At 32.3% G+C, this 23,560-nt stretch overlaps 3 protein-coding genes across 3 annotated transcripts in view; all 3 read left to right on the plus strand.

Moving 5' to 3' along the window:
* The window catches only part of LOC124821318 (structural maintenance of chromosomes protein 3-like), a 30,988-nt gene extending 20,024 nt beyond the window's left edge, over positions 1-10,964 (plus strand). Inside the window, exons 18-30 of the mRNA XM_088107535.1 lie at positions 4,998-5,085; positions 5,170-5,319; positions 6,035-6,186; positions 6,304-6,495; positions 6,571-6,754; positions 6,839-6,909; positions 6,984-7,135; positions 7,918-8,086; positions 8,416-8,562; positions 8,840-8,932; positions 9,241-9,415; positions 10,167-10,358; positions 10,581-10,964. Coding sequence (XP_087963661.1) covers positions 4,998-5,085; positions 5,170-5,319; positions 6,035-6,186; positions 6,304-6,495; positions 6,571-6,754; positions 6,839-6,909; positions 6,984-7,135; positions 7,918-8,086; positions 8,416-8,562; positions 8,840-8,932; positions 9,241-9,415; positions 10,167-10,357 — 1,764 coding nt within the window. The 3' untranslated portion in view covers position 10,358; positions 10,581-10,964. The remainder of the gene's footprint in view (positions 1-4,997; positions 5,086-5,169; positions 5,320-6,034; positions 6,187-6,303; positions 6,496-6,570; positions 6,755-6,838; positions 6,910-6,983; positions 7,136-7,917; positions 8,087-8,415; positions 8,563-8,839; positions 8,933-9,240; positions 9,416-10,166; positions 10,359-10,580) is intronic.
* Positions 10,965-16,129: 5,165 nt separating this feature from the next.
* On the plus strand, positions 16,130-17,218 carry LOC124845498 (ethylene-responsive transcription factor WIN1-like). The gene is made up of 2 exons (XM_047322599.2): positions 16,130-16,319; positions 16,419-17,218. Exons 1-2 carry the CDS (start codon positions 16,240-16,242, stop codon positions 16,969-16,971), a joined length of 633 nt encoding a protein of 210 aa, XP_047178555.1. The 5' UTR covers positions 16,130-16,239; the 3' UTR covers positions 16,972-17,218.
* A 2,639-nt stretch (positions 17,219-19,857) lies between these two features.
* On the plus strand, positions 19,858-22,955 carry LOC124845499 (SPX domain-containing protein 1-like). The gene is made up of 3 exons (XM_088107536.1): positions 19,858-20,286; positions 21,140-21,266; positions 21,988-22,955. Exons 1-3 carry the CDS (start codon positions 20,017-20,019, stop codon positions 22,434-22,436), a joined length of 846 nt encoding a protein of 281 aa, XP_087963662.1. The 5' UTR covers positions 19,858-20,016; the 3' UTR covers positions 22,437-22,955.
* The last annotated feature ends 605 nt before the right edge of the window (positions 22,956-23,560 follow it).

Here is a 23,560-nt window from a genome sequence, read left to right on the forward strand (position 1 = left end):
AACCGCCTTTTTTCCTGGGGGAAGGGGCACCAGCTCCCAAGTATTACTGTGGTCAAGAGCTTGCATTTCTGCAATCATAGCTTGTCGCCATCTAGGATGATCAAGTGCTTCTTTCACATTCTTGGGTATAACAACAGAGGACACTGAGGATAAAAGAGAAAAATAGGAGGGCGACAATCAATGATAGCTTAGAAAATTATAAATGGGATGAGGGTTCCGAGTGGAACGAGTACCTTTTCTGAGGGCAATAGGTCATGCTGAATCATTTGCACCAGGAGGCGTGGGAGGAGGTGACGAGGGAGAAGAATCTGAAGTAGGAGATTCACCATTGTCTTGCGGAGGTGGACTATCCATTGCGGCCCTGTGTGGGATGATCTCAGTATGTGGAGAAACAGGTGTAGAAGGATTGTGATCAAGACTTGGAATGACAGAGACAGTGGAGCTATTTGACTCAGCCATGGGAATAGGAAGGACCTGCTGGAGGATAGAAACATCCTCCACAGATGGAGAGAAGTAAGGAGTCTGTTCAAAGAATGAGATTGGCAGACATGTAATACTTCTTAGTTTCAGGAGAGTAACACCGATATCCTTTTTGAAGTCGAGAATAGCCTAAGAAGACACATTTGAGAGCGCGAGCGGAGAGTTTGTCTAGACCTGGAGACATGTCATGAACAAAACATACATAGCCAAACACTCGGGGAGATGTATGAAAGAGAGGATCATTAGGAAACAAAATGGAGAAAGGGACTTTATTATCAAGAGAGGAGGAGGGCATCCTATTAATAAGATAACATGCAGTTAAGATGGCATCCCCCAGTGATGGACAAGAATATGGGCACCAAGCAAAAGGGTACGAGCAGTTTCAACCAAGTGTCTATTTTTTTGTTCTGCTACACCATTTTGTTGTGGTGTATGAGGACAAGTAGACTGATGTAAGATACCATGGGAACTCAAGATGGCAGAAAAGGAGGATGAGAAATACTCTTTTGCATTATCACTTCTTAATATTTTGATTACTTGACCAAATTGATTCTTGATTTCATTCAAAAAGGATGTAAAGATAGCTTACAATTCAGAACGATTTTTCATAAGATAAACCCAAGTACATCTTGAATATTCATCAATAAAGGTAACAAAATATCTAAAACCAAAGGAGGAGATACGACTAGGTCCCCATATATCGAATGGATGATGGAAAAACTAGAATTACATATTGATTGAGACCTTTTAGGAAAGGAAGATCTACATGTTTTCTTAATTGACATGACTCACATTCTAAGGTTTGGAGACCACTAAGTTCAGGACACATCTTTTTTAATTTGGACAAATGAGGATGGCCAAGTCGATCATGTAGCACTTTAGGATTAGGAGCAGCAACACAAGACACCCTTGGACGAGATCCAAAATGGTATAATCCGCCAGCTTCATATCCTTCTCCAATCTGTCTCCCCGAACCACGCTCCTGTATAATAAAAGATTTATGATCAAAGGTTATTGAACAATTTAACATTTTAGTCAACTGGCTTAAGGAAATTAAATTAAAAGGACAATTAGGGACAAAAAGGACTGAGTTGAGATTGAGGGAGGGAGACAAAGAAACATGACCGACTCCTTTGGAAGAAGTTTTAGATCCATTTGCAAGGGTTATGAAATGAGGTTTTTCTCGAAAGGAAATAGATGAGAACAAAGAGGTATTACCAGAAATGTGATCAGAAGCACCTGAGTCAATTACCCATGAATTTTGACATTCCATAGATTGAGAAACGCAGGCTGTTGATGTATTGGGAGATTGAGATGGTTGTGCCAAGCTGTTAGACTTTAACCTTAAATACTCTTGATATTCATCCTCAGAAAACATAGAAGTGGAGGTTTCAGTTTTCGAAGTGGAAGTTTCAGTCTTCGAAATATTGGCGGTTTTGGAAGGGAAACCATGTAAGGAGTAGCAATTCTCTTGAGTATGACCCATCCTTTTACAATATGTGCATTGAGTACGTCCCCGACCTCCTCGTCCTCCTCCTCTATTGCAACGTCCTCCTCTTCCTCGTGTGGCAACCATAACAGATGGTTCCACTAGTTCATGCGCTTCTTGAGTTTGAGATACCGGGACACGCAGAAGGCGAGTGGTCAATGTTTCCATAGAGGGGACCTCATGATTAGTTAGAAGTTGATCTCTGAGATGATCAAAATCGGGATGTAGGGCACGAAGGATCAACACCATGTAAAATTTGTCTAGTTTCTTTTTGATATCCTCTAATGGATCTACTTCCAAAAACATCCTAAGTTCTTCGACAACAGATTGGGCTTCAGCCATGAAGGACACCATATCATGGTCTGTCATTTTAAGAGATGCAAGCTTGTTTGTAGTGTCATAGAGACGTTGAATATCATTGGCATAAATGCTTTGGGCTTTCTTTCAAAAGGAGTGACAAGTTTTGAAAGCCCTCAAAGATACAAGAAGTTTGGGTTCCACTGATTGCCATAACAGGGCACACAACTGGAAATCTGCTTGTTTCCACTGATCAGCTTTTTCAGTAGGCACATGGCTTCCATCTCGCTCAAGGTGGTCATAATGTCCTTGGCCAAGGAACCACATTTCAATGGCAGTAGACCATGATAGATAATTTTTTCCATTTAGCTTCTCGGAGGTAATTGATAGACTTCTAGAGAAGGAAAGAGTACTGCCAGACGCCATTTCTGAAAAAGATGAATAGTACTAGCGAGGAACAAGAAAACCCTAAGGGTTTAGACGAAGGAAACTGTGACAGTGATGGACGACGGTGGCCGGCAACGGCGGGCGGTGGTCGACGGTGGCCGGCGACGGACGACGGTGGCCAGCGACGACGGTGGCCGGAAGGTGGCCAGAGACGGACAACGGTTGCCGACGGTTGACGGTGGCCGGCGACGGGCAGCGGCGGGCTGCGGCGGACGGTGGCGGACGGTGGCGGGCGACGAAGAACTGTGGAGCCGGACAGATATATATTACGAGACAGAAACCAGAGCGGGACCGACCCACTCTGATACCAACTTAAGATTGAAACTGTAAAATAATTCTAGAGGGCTTGATTGATCCCTCTCACAATCTTCTATTTATAAAAATAAATTGATACACAAGTACATGATAAATAGGGTAACCCTATACACAATATAATCATGATAAATAGGGTAATCCTAGACACAATATAATCATGATAAATAGGGTAGCCCTTGACACACTATAATGATGATAAAATAGGATAAATATCCTAACATAAAGTATATAAAATTTATTTAAGTCCTTAAACATTAAATAATATACAAAATAACAACAAACTAAATAAGGTGTAAAATATGATATAAAAAAATAAATAATAAACAAGTAATAAAAATAATAGGAAATGCAAAAAATAATATATATATATATATATATATATATATATATATATATATATATATAGTAAGCAATCTAAAATGATTTATCTTAAAAAAAAATTAGAACATTAATCATTCACTATCTGCTATCGTACTTTTGTGGTCAACAGAACTATGGATATAAGATTAATCATTCATACCATATAAGAATGTAAGCATAGGGCATAATTCCCTAGAAACAAAAGGTGATGATTACCCAAAGTATTACAAAATGTAGGATGAAATTTTTGACTTTTCCACAAAACGCACTATAAACTTTGCTTTGTCCACCTATCTGTGTCAGAGTGGCTAAATAACCTGGTTGTGTTGCCCTAATGGATTCCTCTGCCTTTGTTACAATGTGTAAATACTTTCAAACTATGTTGGCTCAAATAGGTTGCTCTAAGAACTAAGGTTTTCCGAAGTTTTGCATATGGCTATCATGTGGCAACCAAGCTGCCTTCATATTGTATTAAGCCCAATATTTAATTTTTAGACCAAACACATTGAGATAAAATGTTATTTAGGGGAAAGTTCTTATTTGGAGACATGACTGTGGATTTGTCAATTCAAATGATCTAGCAGATGTTCTCACAAAGTGGTAGAGGTTTTTGCATTAGTTATATATTTAATAGGCTTGGTATACATACAGTTTGTAAACATTATATAAATAGTTGTAAAAGATATTTATGAGATATTTTGAGTTGTACATGTTTATGTAAATTATTGTAACTATGAATCGGATCGACGTATTATGAATAAGAACCTGTGTGTAAATTTGATGTAGAATTCATCACATGTCTCTTGTTTTTTCTTCCTTAACAGTTTCCTACTGTAACACAACACACGCATCTAATGATATGGCCTTATCTTAACTACGAACCTGCTTCAGGTGTTTGTAGTGATCCAGATTACGCTTCAATCAGACTCATCTCTTCACCTTTGTTTTAGATTTTCACTAGACAAACATCCTGTTTGGCATTTATAGATTCATACAATCACTCTGTATTTGGATGAAAATTCAAAGGTACCGTGTTGAGGGCCGATCTATGTAATGTTCAAATTAAAATATGTCACAGTTAACTTAAAAATGTCTATGTAAACATTTTAATTAATAATAATAGTTGATCTTTAATAAATTTTTATTGTATTTTTTTCTTCATGAATCTAGGGTATCCCTTGGCTAAAATCCAATTACTAATGCTTTGAAGTATTGAGATTCATTTAAGGGATTCATGTCTCCCTACATATGTTACTCAATATACATGAACCAAGACTAATATTTTTTAGTAAAATTATAAGATGTATTTTTCTGTCATTTTGATGTAATGGTCAATCGCCCGGGATTTGTGCAAAATGTTGTCTGGGAAAATTAAAATTATTCTTGTGAGATACACAAGATGGGATTTTAACACCTTTATAGAAATTTTATAGATTTATTGATCTGGATTTTGACGGAAGTTAATGTTGTTCTGCTTGTTTGTTTATCTTAGATTTACAGTTACATATGTATGCTGATGTAGGGAAAAATATTGGATGACAGTATATTAATACATAACTATTCAGTTGTTTTTTATGTCCCTTAACGTCACTTGTGATATTTCTTTTAGGTTTTTGCGAGAACGGTCATCTGCAAAAATCTGGATGTGGCTTCAAGGGTTGCTCGTACTGATGCTCTGGACTGCATCACACTGGATGGTTGGCCTACATCTTTTCATTGTCTGTCTTCTGTATTTGGGCTGGTCTTGTGTTTCCCCTGACAAACTCACCAACTTATTGCAGGTGATCAAGTAAGCAAGAAAGGTAGTATGACTGGAGGATTTTATGATCACCGAAGATCAAGATTAAGGTTTATGAATATCATTACGCAGAATAAAGGCACTATTCGCATTAGAGAGGAGGAATTGGAGAAAGTTAGATTTAATCTACAGGATATCCTTTGTGTTAATAAATTTACATTAATTTTTTAATTTTTGTTTCTCTTAGGTGAAAACTCATTATTTATAAGTTGCAAATTAAATGATTGATGAAACAAAGGAAAGAACATCCAAATTATCTGGTTTACCTGATCATATTTTGGTCGGAAATAATAGTTCCAAGAGTGAGTATAAAGGAAACTTTAGTTGCATTTGTTTAATTTATGTTATGATGCCTATTTCTCTGATTAACTGCAGTTTTACCACTGTAATTTTATTCCAATTTTCTGGTTATTTGTTTTTGGTTGTTGGGGCATGTCATATTCATCTTGATGCCTTAGGTAAGATGTTTAGTGGGTAAAGGGCGATTGGTCCATAAAATTGTTTTATTTCAAATTTGTCAAGCTTAAGTTAACCATAATGAGATTCTCTACCTGGGTTTTCAGGGACAAAAGTTAAGTTTTACTGCACTATGCATTTTTCTTTGGGACTCTATTATCTAGAACTTTTTTTTTAATTATTTATTTATTTATTGATGATGGTTACTTTTCCTTTCTATGATTTATTTCCATCATCTTGTGCTAAAAGTTTTGCACGAGAGTCTCAATTTGTTTTTGTCCTGACAATGTGGGTTATGTCTATTTCTATTTTGTGAATGTCTTCTCTGATGCCTAAGCTATTCCTTGTCATGAAAGAATTTCCTCCCATTGTTTTTGCTGAATTAGTCTTACAGATAGACCAAAAGATTAATGAACTTGTGGCTGAGCAGCAGAAGATTGATGCCAAGCGTGCTCATGACAAATCTGAGATAGAACAGCTTAAGCAAGATATTGCTAATGCTAATAAGCAGAAGCAGTTGATTTCTAAAGCACTTACAAAAAAGGTGTTATGGAATTTTTAGGTTATACTTAATTATTGTCAGGGAGCTACTTTTAGGTTGTTTGTTACCTTGAGGAATTTTTCACTATTTGTTTTACCTTTTTTCCTTTATTGCTTGTAGGAGAAGTCTGTTGGGGATGTCCAGAACCAGATTGAACAGCTTAAGGCTAGTATCGCAACAAAAAATGCTGAGATGGGCACTGAGCTAATTGATCATTTAACACCAGAGGAAAAGAAACTCTTGTCAGATTTGAACCCTGAAATCAAAGACCTTAAAGAGAAGCTTGTTGCTTGCAAGACTGACCGTATTGAGGTTATTCAATCAATTGTATTTGTGTTCACAATCTTTTGAAGTTAGTATTATTATTTTGACTTGAAATTTTAACAGACTGAAGCAAGGAAAGCAGAACTGGATACCAATCTTACTACTAACCTTAGGAGAAGGAAACAAGAGCTGGAGGCTGTAATATCGGCCGTGGATTCTGACTCTCTGGTTGGTGAGGCTGAATCCAAGGGGCAGGAGCTTAGTGATGCTAAAATGTTGGTTGATGACTTAACAGAGCAGCTTAGAAGTAAGCTCTTCAAATTTTAAATCAATATAGTCTTTTATCTATATCTTGAGTATGTTTCCTTTTCTGATCAAATTTCATCCTCAGGAGTTGCTGAAAATATAAATGATCGAATGAGGCAAATTACAAAGATTAAAGATGAATTGAATAAATTGAAGGTAATGATTTTTTTAATTTGATGCTGGTTGTATGTAATTTTGCTCCAAACAACGATGAAATCTGTTGGCTGCAGTCTTTGGAGGACGAATATGAAAAGAAACTTCAGGAAGAAGCAAAAGAATTAGAGCAATTGCTGAGTAAAAAAAATACATATGCAGCTAAAGAAGAAGAGTATGCCAAGAAAATTAGGGAACTGGGACCATTGACATCAGATGCTTTTGAGGCGTAAGTATTTTCTTTCATCGTATTTTCCCCTTTTCTGTGTGCATAAGATGAATTATATTAGAGGGATATGAAAAGATTAAAAAAATGACAGTTCAGTTATATGGAAAGTATTAAAGCTCTCCATTCTCTTTATTAGCAATATCTCAGCGTAAGGAAAAGTGACAATTTTCATCCACAATGAATTTGATGTTATCACATTCTTAAGTAGTCTTGTGCTCATCAAGATTCTGCTTTGACACATGTCCAGTGAACACATTCGTTTTGCTTCATTGTCTTTAAATATGTCAGTGGCAGAAGTAACTCCTGCAGCCATGGAGACAGCTTATGAACAAACAAGAGCATAAAGTCCATTGGAATTGTTTAGCTTTTTTTAATAGGTTAACTTGTTAGGATAGTTTAACTTATTTTTTCAGTACGCATCTGTCACCTAGGTGTAACCTTTTCAGTCTTTTTGTATGTGATGTAAGGATTGTTCTAAACAAGAATTAGCTAAAAGATAAATTAATTTCTTTAGCCTTCTTATTTTCACTGTCAAGTAAGTCCATAACAAATTTCCAAAATCGTTATCTGGATTGTTTTGTTACTTCGTTTTTTATACTTAATGGTATTCAGTCTTTCCTTGGGGTTAATCATGACTTCTATACCATGATAGTTTGAGGATCTGGCGGATATGATGCTATTACAGTTTATTTCTAGTTGTGTAGCTATATATCACTTCCTTTATGCTTTGGTTTTAGCTACCGTTAATTAATTTTTTTTCCTTTCCTCATTGCAAATGACAGGTATAGACGAAGGAATATAAAAGATTTGCACAAAATGCTGCACAGGTGCAATGAGCAATTGCAGCAGTTCAGTCATGTAAACAAGAAAGCACTGGACCAGTATATAAATTTTACAGAACAACGAGAAGAACTTCAGAAAAGACAGGCCGAACTTGATGCAGGAGATGAGGTACTTTACAGGGATTTCAATTATGAATGCCCTTTATAATTGTTTCCAGAGAAAAAAAATTGATGGCTACACTGCCTAGCATATATTTTTAGTTCTGCACTTTGCTATCTAAATGATTTGGGTGCCACTGCTCTGTAATGATTCAAATCATTGTTGTTTCTTTTTGTGCCTCTTTAGTAGGTTTTATTTACCAATCCCCTAGGAATGTTTGTATTATTTGGTTTCAAGCTTGATTTTGCTCATCAGACTGATTCCATTGCCAAGTTTTTCATTTTTTGCTATTTTGTATCATGCATTACTAACTTCTTTGACCAACTGAATAATTACAGAAAATTAGGGAGCTGATATCAGTGCTAGATCAGCGGAAGGACGAATCTATAGAACGCACTTTCAAAGGTGTTGCTAGGCATTTTCGGGAAGTATTTTCTGAACTTGTGCAGGGTGGCCATGGTCATCTGGTTATGATGAAAAAGAAGGTCTGTGATGGTTCTTGAATTATACATTAAGTTCTTTTTTGCATAGGAAAAAGTAGTGCTTTATAGCTCGTTCTGTTTGTTCATGTTTAAAAGTTAGTGCCATTGTTCTTTTTTATGTTTTCATGTCCTATTTTCATTCTGTTGTTTCAATGTGGTGCTTGATTATTGCTTTATTTCGTTGTGCTTTGCAAAATAGTGAGGATTCTCCAGAAAGGTCATTTAGTTATCGTAATTGATATAACTGTGGTATTTCTGTATTAAATTCTGTTTCCCTCAGGATGGTGATCATGATGACGATGAAGATGAGGATGGTCCTCGTGAAGCAAATCCAGAGGGGAGAGTAGAAAAATACATTGGAGTGAAAGTGAAGGCAAGTGTATTCCTTTTGTGCCATTTTAAAAAGAAAATTAATGTAATGTTTCAACCTGAAGGCTTGTGGGTTTGTTTTGTACATTAAACAGACAAAGAAAGGTGACAGAAGCATACTGCATTAAAATGTGACAGAAGCATACTGCATTAAAATGTGACAGAAGCATACTGCATTAAAATGTGACAGAAGCATACTGCATTAAAATGTGACAGAATCATACTACATTCAGATAGCCATGCCTTATTCACTTATATTACAACTACATAGCATCTTAGTTCTGACATTTCTTGTCTCCTTATTGCTTGCAGGTCTCATTTACTGGACAAGGGGAAACACAGTCCATGAAACAGTTGTCTGGGGGTCAAAAAACTGTTGTTGCCCTTACTCTTATCTTTGCCATACAGCGATGTGATCCTGCTCCCTTTTATCTATTTGATGAGATTGATGCAGCTCTGGACCCACAGTACAGAACTGCTGTTGGAAGTATCCATATTTATGTTTGCTACCATATTGTGTGAATTGATTGGTCCTGTGCATTTCATCCATCTCTATTGACTGCATACCTCATCTTCCATTGAAAAAGTGGCTCAATTCAGAACTCTGTGGACATTTTACTGAGTGAAATGGGATGGGATGCAATGAAATGGAGTGGAATAAAGTTGTCACTTAATTGTTTGGATGCTTATTTAGGATAAAAGGTGGTTTTATATTTGTCCCCTTAAATTGGAGGGGAGGGAAAAGAAGTGGTTATTAGGACTGAATGGAATGCACTATCATTAGATTCCGTTTCATTCTATCCTATTTTACAAATTATTCTTAACTATCTCGGTAGACATGATTCGTCTCCTATATTATTTTGAAAATCTATTATCATATCTTAAAAGAGTATCCTTTAGGGTTAATTTCCCTATTTAGTATATCATGTCAAGTAAGTATATGTAAGCCATATAATGATATATAGTATCTATTCTCTCCGTTTTGGTGGTTCTGGTGAGAAAAAGCTTTTGTTATGGTTGTCTGTGTTTCTGGTGCCATTGAAATATAAAAAGTTAATTCATGCTTGTGATATTCTTTCTGAATGACACGTAGATTTCAGGGTTTTATCATGTCTCTTTTGGGATTCTTATCTATTGAAATTTAAAAAAATAATCCATGCTTGTGATATTCTTTCTGAACTGCATATATAGATTTCCTGTTATATCGTGTCCCTTTTGGGATTCTTAACTATCCGTAGATATGATTCGTCGCTTGGCTGACGTAGCAAACACTCAATTTATCACAACAACATTTCGCCCAGAGCTAGTGAAAGTTGCTGACAAAATATACGGTGTAACACATAAAAACAGGGTCAGTCGTGTTAATGTTGTATCCAAAGAAGATGCATTGGAATTTATTGAGCATGACCAGACGCACAATGCTGAATAAGGTAAGCCTTATAACTTTCCCACAATTTCTCTTTATGATTACTTTAGGGTTTGTTATGATCCCCACTTCTATTTGGGGTCATTCCTTCTCTTATTAAAAATAATTGCATTTTTATGACCTTTGTTGCATGCTTTTCATTGATAAATTACAAGGCTTTTAAGCGTCTAACTTTTCAGTCGGTTATGTTTGATCTGTTTTTGAAGTGGTGTTTATGTGCTCTTAGGTGCTTTCACTCACACGTTATGAAGTAGATGTCAACACTAGGCACTCTTGGAAGATTGTTTTTGTAGAGATTGCAGACTCAAGTTCATTCAAATTCCTCGACCTACTATTTTTCTGTCGTGTAGTGGCTGGTGTGAGGCCAACCCTTGGCCAATTCTTGTCTGTTGTAAGTTACGATTATGTGAAAGTGAATCATGATTCCAATGAACCTTTCCGAATCCTAGGGAAAAAGTACTTTATGTAATATGATTACACTATTCCTAACTCCGTAGATGGTCTTCATAATTTAGTCAATATCAACCTAAATCATAGATCTACCATCAATTTCTGAAAATATTTAGATTCATTTTTATTTTTAAATATTTGAAACAATATTCGTTCTTAAGTCTCTTCTTTAAAATAGAAATTAAATTGAAAATTAAATGCTTTTAAATAAATGTATTCTGAAAAAGAACTTATAACTCTATTATATTTATCTATCCCAAATATTTAAATATCCCATGTACAAATAAACCGATCAAATACACTCTTTACATAAAAATGTTATAATTTAATCAAATTGTTAATTTGATTACAACGATAAAGTAAAGTAAATGTTTTCTACAATAATATTCAACTATAAATTGTTGTGCAATAAAATATAACCTTATATAATAACTAGTTTTAGAGTCTAATATTGAGTACCTTCTAGTTGATCAATGCATGATGCATATATCTTTACAAAAATAAACTTTTGAACCTTCTTTCTTTAATTTATGTACGAAGCTAATTGTAAAGTAGTGCCATGTCTATCGGTTATAATATTTACAATATGGTTTCAGAAATTATTTGTGATAAACAAGAAGTGTATATAAGTATATTAGCCTAAGCATAAACATATTTGATTTTTATTTTGGTTCATCCCATCATTAAATCATTAAGTGATGTTGAGTTTTTTATAATTTGTAAATGATTTTACTTACAATTATTCTTTTATGGTAGATGTGAATACACAAGTCACTTTTAAATAATTAAGTCACTTCTGGTATGAATATTCTATTAGTGTTACTTTTGACAATAATAAAGGAAGTTGATTAAGATATATTAAAATTATCAAAAGAGAGGATACACAAGTATACTCTCCTTTGTTAAAAGATATCTTTCACAAAATAAAGATTTTACAATGACACACTCTCTATATCTCTATAAAGTAATATGTTATTTAATACTTATATTTGAACCCATGGCTCATGTGAAGTACGTTGTAATTGTACGTGAGATTGTTGTATAGATTATTATTCATTTGTTCTCTACGATGAAACTTCTATTTATAGACGCATTGAATAAGATTGTTGTAATTTTGCATACTAAAAGTTGTATCAAAGGTTGGTAATCCTTTTAACTAACATATATCTATATTGCAGTCAATTTATTATTCTTAAAAGTACATTTTATATTATTTATCCCTTTCTGAACTAATAACTCCAAATTTAACTTATAAGAACATGAAAATTGATTTGTTGTGTTAGATCCTACTTAGACGTGACTCAACTAAAGTTTCTTTCAAAGCCAGTTTAACAAATTTGTAAAATGACATATCGTTATAATAGAAGGGGTTGAATACAACTTTAAAAAACTTTTAAATTTTTTTCATACGGTAACCTATTATAAAGGAAGTTGTTTGACTGTTTATAAAACATGTTCAAAATACTTTTGCAACATAGATAAAAGAGACGACCAATAATGTCTCTCCAAGATAAGTCAGTAGTGCAAAAAGCAAGAATTGATGATACGACAATAATTCCTTACAACCCTAATTGATTCTTGACCATTGGTATTTTTTAAAATTCAGGCAACTATATGACACTAGTTGCCATACAATTGTCGTCATAAGTGACATATGACAACTATTGCATTTGAGCCATTGTTGTATCCATTTTACAATGAATATTTCTTAAGAAACTGCTGTCGTTTGATGAATATATCTACAATGATTGAAATGTAACCATCGTCATAGGTAATCTTTTGGGTTTAATTTGAAGTATGGACAAGTATATCCTCCATAGAGTTGCTCCTTTTTCTACTCCTGAGCTTCTCTTATTACTCTATTTTCCTTATTGCCATCGTCGTAGGTTCATATTTCTATCAATGCCACCTTGAATTGAGTTTCTTCAACCATGTCGTTGGTCCTGAACATTGTAGCTCCACCACAATTGTTGTCATCATTACGAACATTAGGTTATTCACTCCATGCATTCTTAAATTCATGCCTCATAAGCCATCTAAATTTCATTGAAAAAGACATCCCGACATACACTTTTTGAATCATGACTCAAGAATCATGACTTCTTGATAATTGTATGATCAAGGTTTTAATACAAAATAGGAGTATAATATAAAGGTATTAGGAAGAAGTTAATAGAGATTATGCACAATGTTTTGAAAAACAGGTTCAAGAAACTACACTAATTTCATGTTAACTACTGTTTTGTATCTAAATTATTGGTCAATTTTACACCCAATAGCCTTTATTTACCAGTGAGATTTTAATATTAGATGATAGAGTTTAATATAATTTTGTGGAAGTGATCACGATTAGCTCCTTCCATAACACAACAATGGAGTGGCTCATGTTTATGTTTTTTTTTTCTTAGAATGTTCATAATAAGCAACGATTTTTGGATTTTCTATCAATATTTTTGGGTATTATAGTTCTCTTAACCAGTTGATTGATGGATTTTTTTAAAAGAGATTTAAATAAAAAATACAACACAAATAAAATACAAGTCCGACACTAATAAGAAATTAAAATCAATTCTAATTCAAAATTTTAAGTAATGAGTTTTACACTGCTTAGAAACTGATATTAGAATAATTTAAATTTATATTTCTCTTAATGTTTTTTCAAAGATAAAATATTAAAAAAAATTGTTTAAAAACATACAATATATTAAAATGTAGTAATTGATACTTATACTATCTAGTTGGAATTTACATTAAAATATATTTATTTTATAGTTATTGTTTTTATTAGTATTGTCAAAATAAATATCGGACTCAACCTGAATTGATCTTTTATGAGTTGGTTATTAATGAATCAATCTAACTCTGCTTACTTATTAATTAGTCAAAAAATTTTGAACCTCATCCGATCAAACACGGGTTAGTGGATTAAACAGGTTGACTCGCTAACTCACTTAATCACAAGTTTTTTCTTCAATTAAAAAAGTAACAATTTTTTAATTCAAATATAAATAGAGGGGAATTATCTTAAATTATATTTATGATTAATCAAACATAAAATTTCATTCATACAAAGATATCACACAAAATTCTCAACAAAATTTGTAGTTGTTTCATAGGGATTTAAATTTGTTTTTTGCATAAAAATTGAGTTACTAAGTATATATTTGTGGATTTTTCATGTTGCTTAATTATTTCATACAAAAATAATTTCATGTGAGTCTCCATTTCAATATCTTATAAAATGATTAATCCAACAAAAAATATTTATTAAAAAAATTAGGTAGGTTGATAAACCAACTCGACTCACCACAAGTTCAATCCAGGTGGACCGAGTTGTTAATGAATCAAGTTCAAAATTAATTCTATTAAAATTTCAAAAAATATTCAACTCAACCCATCGAAATTTGTGATAAGCCGAATTAACTTACAGATTTCAATCTGTTTGGACTGGACACTAATTTTTACGCGTATATATATATATATATATATATATATATATATATATATATATATATATATATATATATATATATATATATATATGTATATATTAAGGAACACAGTGAAATTGTTATTTAAAGTGGTTTTAGTTAAAGAAAATAAAATGAGCGATTATGATTGTGAAACAGGAGCATGCATATATAGATGAGGATCTTAAACAGTGGTTTGAGACGTTTATGCAGGAACTACCATAGTTGATTTAATTATGCACCAACTACTTTGAATTTGAACAAGTTAAGCATGGTGTAATTATTGGAAGTGAGTAGATAATAATGAGAAATAATAGAATCTGACTGAGCGTCAACTTCGTCATGATGTATTACATGTGCCAAATGGTCCCAACAATATGCAACAATATATAAATTGGATAGCAACACTTTAACCCTAGTTTTTGGCTACTAAATTAGCCGACTAGTTTGAAGAGTTTAGGTACAAAAATCTATTCAACTTTCAAAATCATTTGTTTATTGTGCCTCAGATCAAATATATGCTCATTTCTATGTCTTCACGGAACGCAACAACCTATACATGTTCACTATATCTAGTATAGGTCTCTTCATTTTGTAAATTCATCCACGACATATTAAATAGCCTCTCATTTTATAATTTTATAGATTATATATATAATCACAAAATTATATAATTATAAAGTTATAAAATAATAAGTTACATCATCCAAACTCGTATCTCTGTATTAATCAAATCATCAATATAAACAATATTATTGAACTTTGATACCCAAAATAAGATGAAATATATCAATCAAATAATGTTTATGACCATAATTATATGTTTATAAATATGATTAAGAATATACCTCTTAATTAATAGTTAAATAAAATAATAATCATAATGATTATATCACTTAAATATGAAAATCTTGAATGTTTAAACTTACGTAAAATATTACCTAGGAACATACGAGGAACAAGAAGTCAGTTGTTATTTTATTACGAACAAAATATCAATTAACTTGAATATGTTTTATTCTTTTATGGAAAACTCAATTTTCATATGCTTGTGATGGGTTATTACAATACAATTGAATTCCTTAAAATTAGTAACCTCAAATTGTTGAGTAATTTTAACTCATTTGTAGTTGTTAATAAGCATCACTCAACTAGTCAAAGAATGTCTTATAAGTAGACAACTCGCTTAATACAATCACACCATCTTGTAGTTCTAATTTACAGTATACTGCAGTAGAATACCTTATATATCCCAAATGTGTGTTCAAATATCTAATAATCCTTAATGTTGTTTCTCATTGTTCTGTATGAGATTTATGTATAAACTGAGATAAAATGTTTACAAACTAAGTAAAACAAAATATATTCATAGACAAATATTAATTGTCAAATTAGTTTTTGATAAAGTCTCACAAGTCAATGGTAACTTATGATGTTGCATTGAAAAATTTATAGGCTTAACACCTAATACACTCTTTAATAAATTTCATATTTTAGCTGACAATATAAATTTTCTTGAAGTTAAAGACTATCTCCAATCATAAAAAACATTTGAAGACCATCAAATCCTTCTTATAAAAGTTTGAACCTAAGTAACCTTTAAAATATATATATATCTATTTATATTACTTTACATAATTTAAAAAAAAATTAGACATTATCTATCTATCTATATATTATGAAAATGATAAAGATGTTCTAATAAGATTGTTTCCCTAGCGCAGAAAATGTACATTAGGGAAGGATTGGAGTGGGTGGAGAGGAAGTGAAAGACGAACATTTATTGAAAGGTTAGTTGGGTTTTGGAAGGAGAGTATCTAGGTGAGCATGTTTAAATTCAGTAAGAGAAAAAGGTTTTCATTAAACTCACCTGCTTCCTCTTACTTTTCTCTCCCTTTATAACTTCTCATCACTCTCAATCCAAAATCACTCACTTCCATTTTCAGTATCATCATCATCATCATCATGGTGCAAACAAGGAAGTTCCGAGGTGTCAGGCAGCGCCATTGGGGTTCTTGGGTATCGGAAATTCGCCACCCACTTCTGTAAGTTCTTCTCTTTCTCACACTCACATCCTATTTTTCACTCAAATTTTATTATTTTACTCTTTTTACCAATGATGTTTTATTGGGTGCATGAAACAGCAAAAGGAGGGTGTGGCTGGGTACGTTTGAAACAGCAGAAGAAGCAGCACGAGCATACGATCAAGCTGCGATTCTGATGAGTGGACGAAACGCGAAAACGAATTTTCCAATGCTTCAAACACCAGAGGGTGACCCAAAGACGCTAACAGCCACGCACGAAACCCCATCAACCTCAAAGGAACTGGAAGAGATTCTTCACGCAAAGCTTCGAAAGTGTGGGAAGCTTCCTTCACCTTCCATGACTTGCTTGAGACTGGACCCAGAGAACTCCCACATCGGCGTGTGGCAGAAGCGCGCCGGTCACTGTTCTGACTCCAACTGGGTAATGATGGTTCCCTTTGGAAAGAAGGGTGATGAAGGTGGAAACAGTTCTACGAGTGGTGCTTCGTTTGATTCGTTTTCTGAGTGTGATCAGACGGTGCAAGTCAGACGACAGGAACATGTGAGAACAGAGATGGACGAGGAAGAGAGAATCGCTATGCAGATGATAGAAGAACTCCTCAGCAGAAACTGGCCCACTAGCCCTTCTTCATGTAATAATAACATCTGTTAATTAAGGTTTCTTCTCCAATCACTTTCTTTAAGAATATTTTCTCCTCAGTTGTTGTCGCCTAAGAACTAGAACCACTATCTTTTGTTCTTGCTTCTGTTTTTAGTCTTCTTCTTGTACTTGATTTTTCGAAACTTCCATTTTACACTTGATAGGTTAAGTCTCGCTTCTTTTTTCCTTCATGTGTGTAAATGAAAAGTAAAGAAAAATCATAATTTGGATCATATATGCTATATATATAGATATATTATTATTTCATATAAACTTCTTAAACACTTGCTGCATTTTATTTTTTCTTATTATGTCCTATGTTATATAGATATATTGTTTTTAATTACTCTTTTTCTAGTATTGATGAATCTTTTTATGTATAGTTTTACTAACTTTATTATCAACTTTTCATGCAAAAAAGTATTAATGTAATTTATTTGCTACATAATATGATACGATTTGTGTTAATTTTACGTTGTATGCGAAGATGAAGGTTATGCGTATACAAGGGTAGGTTGTCCCAATCACATACATGGTTGGGGTTGTTAAGGGTACTTGCAAGTCAAGTGTTAGAGGAGATTTAATACTATCATTCAAAATTTTGACTGTGTATTAAAACTGACATTAATGGCAGATTCACTGTTGTAAATATATGAGTTAATTATACTCATAAATTATTGTTATAATGGAATAACGTAGCATATGACGATCATATTTTTAAAATATTATCAAAAGTATAAATTATGATTAAGTAGAGACCCCACAACGCTATAGCCACAGCGTCGTAGTGTTCAAATAAAAGACAAAAGGGTAGGAATGATATTAAAGAAATGATGGGATGTCAGGAAGCAATTGGTAAATCAATTGAGGGTATGAAAATAAAAATGGAATGGGCTTACTAGCCCATAGAAAGAAAGTGGAGGGTTTCTTCCTATATCACCCCAAATTTCTTTCTCCACCACCTTATTCCACAATTACCCCAGACAGAAAGTTTAAACAGGATGCAGGAAGAAATCTGGGATGGTGTAAAGAGAAACTTTCAAGAAAGTGATGTCAAAAGAAAATGAAGTGGGTATTTGTGTAAAAATGGGTCGGGTTTTTAACAAAATAGAAACAATGTGTAAAAAGGAAAACTAGGTGTCAAGGATTTAGAATGTGGGTTGGGTTGCTGGCCCATTGAAAAAAAATATAAAAGAAAGGATAAATGAGATTTAAAGGACCCTTCTTCCAGCACTCCTATTCATTTAGAAAAATTTAAGTTTTGATACCTAAAAAAACACTTATTAATAATACCAGTCAAATATTTAAGTTTATAATATTACATTTATTTGTAATATATTTTTAAACATTAATATTATTTTTACAGATTTAATATTAAAAATAACTTTACCTTAATAATAATATTAGTAATAAATTCACAGAATGGTTAAATTAATAAAATATAATCACTAAGTTTTAATGTAAATATTAATTTAAAGTTCTTTTTTGCATATTTAAATTATATTTGTATGTTTTAATCTAATACATTCACAACTTTTTAATATTAGTAAATTCAAAATGTTTATTTTGGCTACATAAATTAATTTGGTCAATAATTTAAAATAATTGAATATATAATTATAAATTAAATATTGATAATAAAATAATGAAAACATGTGTTTATTTTTTTATGATAATAAAATTATTATTATTATTATTATCATAAAATTAAATATAAATAATTTTGTTGTAAGAGAAATTTTCCTTATATATAAATATAGATGATAACATAATTATTTTAATTTAAAAAGCTTTAGTTTAAAGAGTATAATTGAAAAATAAATGTAGACGTCAAAAAAGAAATTCTTTTTATATATACATATATGGATATAGACATAGTTAGGTTATAATAATAACTATAATAATAATAATCTGTATTTCTATTATATTATATAGTAAGGATTTATCTTTTAATTGTATATTGTTTTTTCCAAGTTTACACTTTATTAATCGTTTATCAATTCTAAGTGTTTGTTTTAAATTTAACTATATTTTTTTTTTAAAATTTGATCATTTTTAACCTAAAATTACTATTTATAATAAAATATTACCTACAAAAAAGTAAAAACTATTTATAATTTTATATTTTTTATCATAAAAAAATAACACACATGTACGTGTGTTTCAATTAGTAAGAATAATAAAATTATAGTATGTTTTAAATCATAAACAACAACTTTATATGAAAAAAATAACAAATTTAAAAGACGGTCATAATAATCTTTTAATATTAATTACATTACAACTAATTGTTCTATTAATAGCTTTAGTACTATACTGACAAATATATCTTTTAATAAAATAATTCCATTGATATTTTAATTAGAATTTCAAACTATTTTTCATTTTTAACGAAACATAAGAAAAACTAATTCAGTGTAATAAAAAAATTATCGTTAAAATTTATTGTTTTTAAAAACATTTTTAGTTTATTATTTTATAATTTTAATTTTTTTTTTCAGTAAAAAGTTGGGATTGGATGATTGTCTTTACAAAAGTGGTATACTGTGGGAAAATATTCTTCAAGATGAGTACATTAACAAGTTGGTAAATTCTCCTATTCAAAAAAATTAGAACTGAGACAAAACTTAACTAAAAGAAATAGGTTTCTGTTGTTAATAAATTTTATTTAATATAAATTTTCGACGGAATAATAGTATACAAAACATGTTTACTTTAATGGAAACAAATGTCTTAAACCATTTAGGAAAACAATTATTTAAAATAAAATAAAATATTATTTTATTGAAAAGTTAGAAGAAAGAAGGAATAATCTGTGAATAGATAACTAAACGACCACGTTCCAAACGGAAGGAATAAAACCCTAAATATACTCTTATTCGCATTGGATATCCAAAAACACCCACGAATATTCTCTTCCTCGTTACCCTTATACCCGTCACACGATTCCTCTTCCCTCCTTTTAACCCCACCATTTCATTCTTCACCACATTCACTTTCTTCCTTTCTCAAAGTTTTTCTTTTTCTCTCTCATTTCTTCAATCTGTTAACGTAACCATGAAATTCGGGAAGAGTTTGAGCAACCAGATCGAGAAAACACTGCCTCAATGGCGCGACAAGTTTCTCTCCTACAAGGAACTGAAGAAGAAGTTGAAACTCGTGGAAGCCGCCCCCAAATCCTCGGAGGAACGCCCGGCGAAACGCCCAAGGCTCGATGCGGACATGTCTGTGGAGGAAATCGACTTCAGGAACTCGCTCGAACAAGAACTCCACAAATTCAACACCTTCTTTGAGGAGAAAGAGGAAGAGTGCATCATCAAATTGAAGGTATTAGAGTTTTCATTTTCTTATTTTCTCATTGCATAAATACCACTTCACTCAACTCTTTTCAAGTTGTTTATTGTGTGATTTGTTTTTTTGTAAAATATATCGAATAATGTTAATTGAAATTATTTAAAAGTAAACTGTTAACAAATTGATATCTGGATAGCTTTGGAATCTGATGCGAATATAGCAGACATAAACCTTTATTAATAAATAAAAAATTGTTGATATAAAACTGTAAGTAAATGATAGAAGCGTTTCAGTGTAGTTGTATTTATGGAAGCGGATACCCCCTTAATATTTGTAGAGGGATACCATGGTAACTTTTATAGAATATTGTAACTTAATGTGGCCTACGTTTTTTAATATATTCACTGTAAAACATTGTACCACTTAAAAAAATTGATATGAATAATGATGAAAATAGTGAATTCTAATTGAATGATTGGATTGACAAAATTAATCTTTTATGAGTTCATATATATAATTTACATTTTGTGTTAATATTTTTTTTATTTAATTTCAGTTCTAAAAATAATATCTTGGTATTAATTGTTATTGTTTTTTTTATATCTGATTAGGAAAATATTAATCATTGAAAAATTATTTAAATTTTAATTCTATAAATTGATATTTTCTTAGAAAAATATTTCTTTTAAAAAATTACTAAATTTACTAATCCAATCTAATTCAATGATAATTAGGTTTGATTATTAATTAAAAGAAGATAAACCTTACCTAATGAATTGAAAATTTGGCAGCACCTTTGCCCCTACTTATTCTTAACCTTTAGCTTAATAAAGAGCACCCTAGATTTGGCGCGCAAGTAACAGTGAGTTGTGGTTGAAACGTGCAGGAGCTACAAGATAGGGTGGCCAAAGTAAAAGATTCTAATGAGCAGTTAATGGAAATTCGCAAGGAAATTGTGGATTTCCATGGAGAGATGGTCTTGCTCGAAAACTATAGTGCTCTTAACTACACAGGTACATTCAACTTTTGACATATTAATGTTATGTTTTTAAATAAGATTCCCACAATAGGCACTATTTTTTAACATATGAACTGAAGCATGCTATGTAACTAACGGTCTGACTAAATGCAATAGAAAGTGTAGTAGTATATTAGAAAAAGGGTTTCGTTTCCCATATAAAGATTTTCTATAGATCATGACATTTGTGTGGGCAGCTTTGTAAAACAATGAATATAAAGAACGTTAGCAGACAGACTTACATGTGTTTCCAGTTAGATATGTGTTTGAGTTCGGCATACTGCCTATACAAATTACTATTTAAATTTTCAGATGTGTGGAAATATAATGGGCTAAAAAAAACATTTCGAAATATCAAGCATAATTTTCATTACTAGAGGATCAATGAGATCAAAATTTGATCTTTCAACCGATTTTGAGTTGAACATTTTGGTAAACCCACTGCATGAGTTAATCACAATAACGAATTCCACAATTATTCCGGCATTAAATTTTCGGAGATGACATCAACTAAAAGCCAACTTGATATTTCGCCCTTTAATGTTCGGACATGGTCCTATAACCAAAGACATACACAACCCACATGTTATGTTGGGGGATAAAATCTGTTGCTTAAAATTGAATTGCAGTGATGTTTTTAATCTAAAGTATTTTCTGCTACAATGAACTTTGATTTGCCTAAGAGTCATCTCAATGCTTCAATTTTGTGCGCACAGGACTAGTGAAAATACTAAAGAAGTATGACAAGAGAACTGGTGCTCTCATTCGCTTGCCTTTCATTCAGAAGGTCTTGCAACAGCCTTTTTTCACCACTGACCTTCTCTACAAACTTGTGAAGGAGTGTGAAACAATGCTGGATCAGCTTTTCCCGGTGAATGATCCTTCCATTTCCGGTGAGGCAACTCCCCAAGCTGAGGGGTGTGAGGCTTCAACTTCAACCAGCACAAAGAATAATGAGGATCCGCTGATGCCTAAAGAGTTAGCAGCCAACCAGCACATTGACGATAGCCTCTACATGAAGAGTACCATTACAGCTTTACATGTTTTGCAGGAAATTAGAAAGGGAAGCTCAACAGTAAGCATGTTTTCATTGCCACCGCTGCAGATGAGTGGTTTGGAAGAAACATGGAACAAAATCCCAATTCTGGAACAGACAGCCAAGTAATCTGCTGGATTACATTGGTTGATTGAAGTCGAGTTAGTGTGCCATGAGAGTTCACCTTTTTGTTGATTTCAAAATCCAGTTGTAACATGCCGCAGATAACAAACAACACGGATGTAAAATGCTGAAGATAGAGAATATATTGACACAAAAGAATTTTAGACTCATATAAGAAAGACGAAAAACCTTCTCCAACTACGATCATGTGCAAAAACATGTATTTATACTTGAAGCTCACGTACAAACACTTTTATACGCACACACGTCTCATAGTTGATAAGAATTCCTTGAGTTCTACGCATAAATTTAGTTTATAATGTTATTGGGTCCTTCTGAAATCTTTGCAAGCCTTTATCAATTTGGTTTATGGTGTAATGATAAAGTGTGAGTTCATATACTTGGGAGAGAAACTTTTCTTAGAGAAGGAAGAGAAACTTGTTATTTGTTGTAAACTGGATCATAAAACAGTTGTAAAATACCATCTAGAAAAGGAATATAAAAAGGACAAGGTATTCATTTGCATTTGGACAAGGAGATTATTTCATGGATTATCAACTAAGAAAAAACGTATTCTCCCTATAATTTTTGTTAGAATATGCCGCAGACATTTGGGTTGGTTTAGATTGTGAAGATTCTCGTCTAGCTTGTACAGTAAGCCTTTTACTTCCTCTACCCCCACAACTTTTCCACACATCCTTTAAAACATTTTACCTTTCGTAAAATTGATTTTTAATTTATATGTTCTAAAAAAATTTTAGGACAAGCTTTTCAAAATTTTCGAAATATGATTTTTGAAATAAGATTTTCTCAACAAAAGTTTTGGAATACATTTCCTTCCAGAACAATACTTAGAGGTGCAGTTAGTGATCAGGACGTAGAAAGCAACAGTCGAACAGTAAACATCTTCGTGAAGTTGGTTCCGTACATAAGGAACATTATACAGAGCTGTCTGTAGAGCCCAACAAAAATTTCAAAGTTTTTTAAGATAAAAGATTATTAGAAAAAAAAGAGTATTTTTAGAAAGATAGGTATTTGATAATAGCTCTAATATTTCTTTCCCGTGATTGCTTTCTTGATTGAGAGTGCTCAAATTGTGGGTTTTGAGAATGGCGGATTAGTAGTTAATA

Source organism: Vigna umbellata, chromosome 2 (genome assembly GCF_029865625.1).
Source record: "Vigna umbellata cultivar VRB3 chromosome 2, Vumbellata_1.0, whole genome shotgun sequence".
Taxonomy (NCBI): domain Eukaryota; kingdom Viridiplantae; phylum Streptophyta; class Magnoliopsida; order Fabales; family Fabaceae; genus Vigna; species Vigna umbellata.

What these genes read in the sequence shown, in the direction of transcription:
- LOC124845498 (XM_047322599.2), top strand. Translation starts at nt 16,240, where the DNA reads ATGGTGCAAACAAGGAAGTTCCGAGGTGTCAGGCAGCGCCATTGGGGT. An exon ending in GAAATTCGCCACCCACTTCT is followed by an intron (nt 16,320 to 16,418) that starts GTAAGTTCTTCT and finishes TGCATGAAACAG; the next exon opens with CAAAAGGAGGGTGTGGCTGG.
- LOC124845499 (XM_088107536.1), top strand. Translation starts at nt 20,017, where the DNA reads ATGAAATTCGGGAAGAGTTTGAGCAACCAGATCGAGAAAACACTGCCT. An exon ending in AGTGCATCATCAAATTGAAG is followed by an intron (nt 20,287 to 21,139) that starts GTATTAGAGTTT and finishes TGAAACGTGCAG; the next exon opens with GAGCTACAAGATAGGGTGGC. An exon ending in TAGTGCTCTTAACTACACAG is followed by an intron (nt 21,267 to 21,987) that starts GTACATTCAACT and finishes TTGTGCGCACAG; the next exon opens with GACTAGTGAAAATACTAAAG.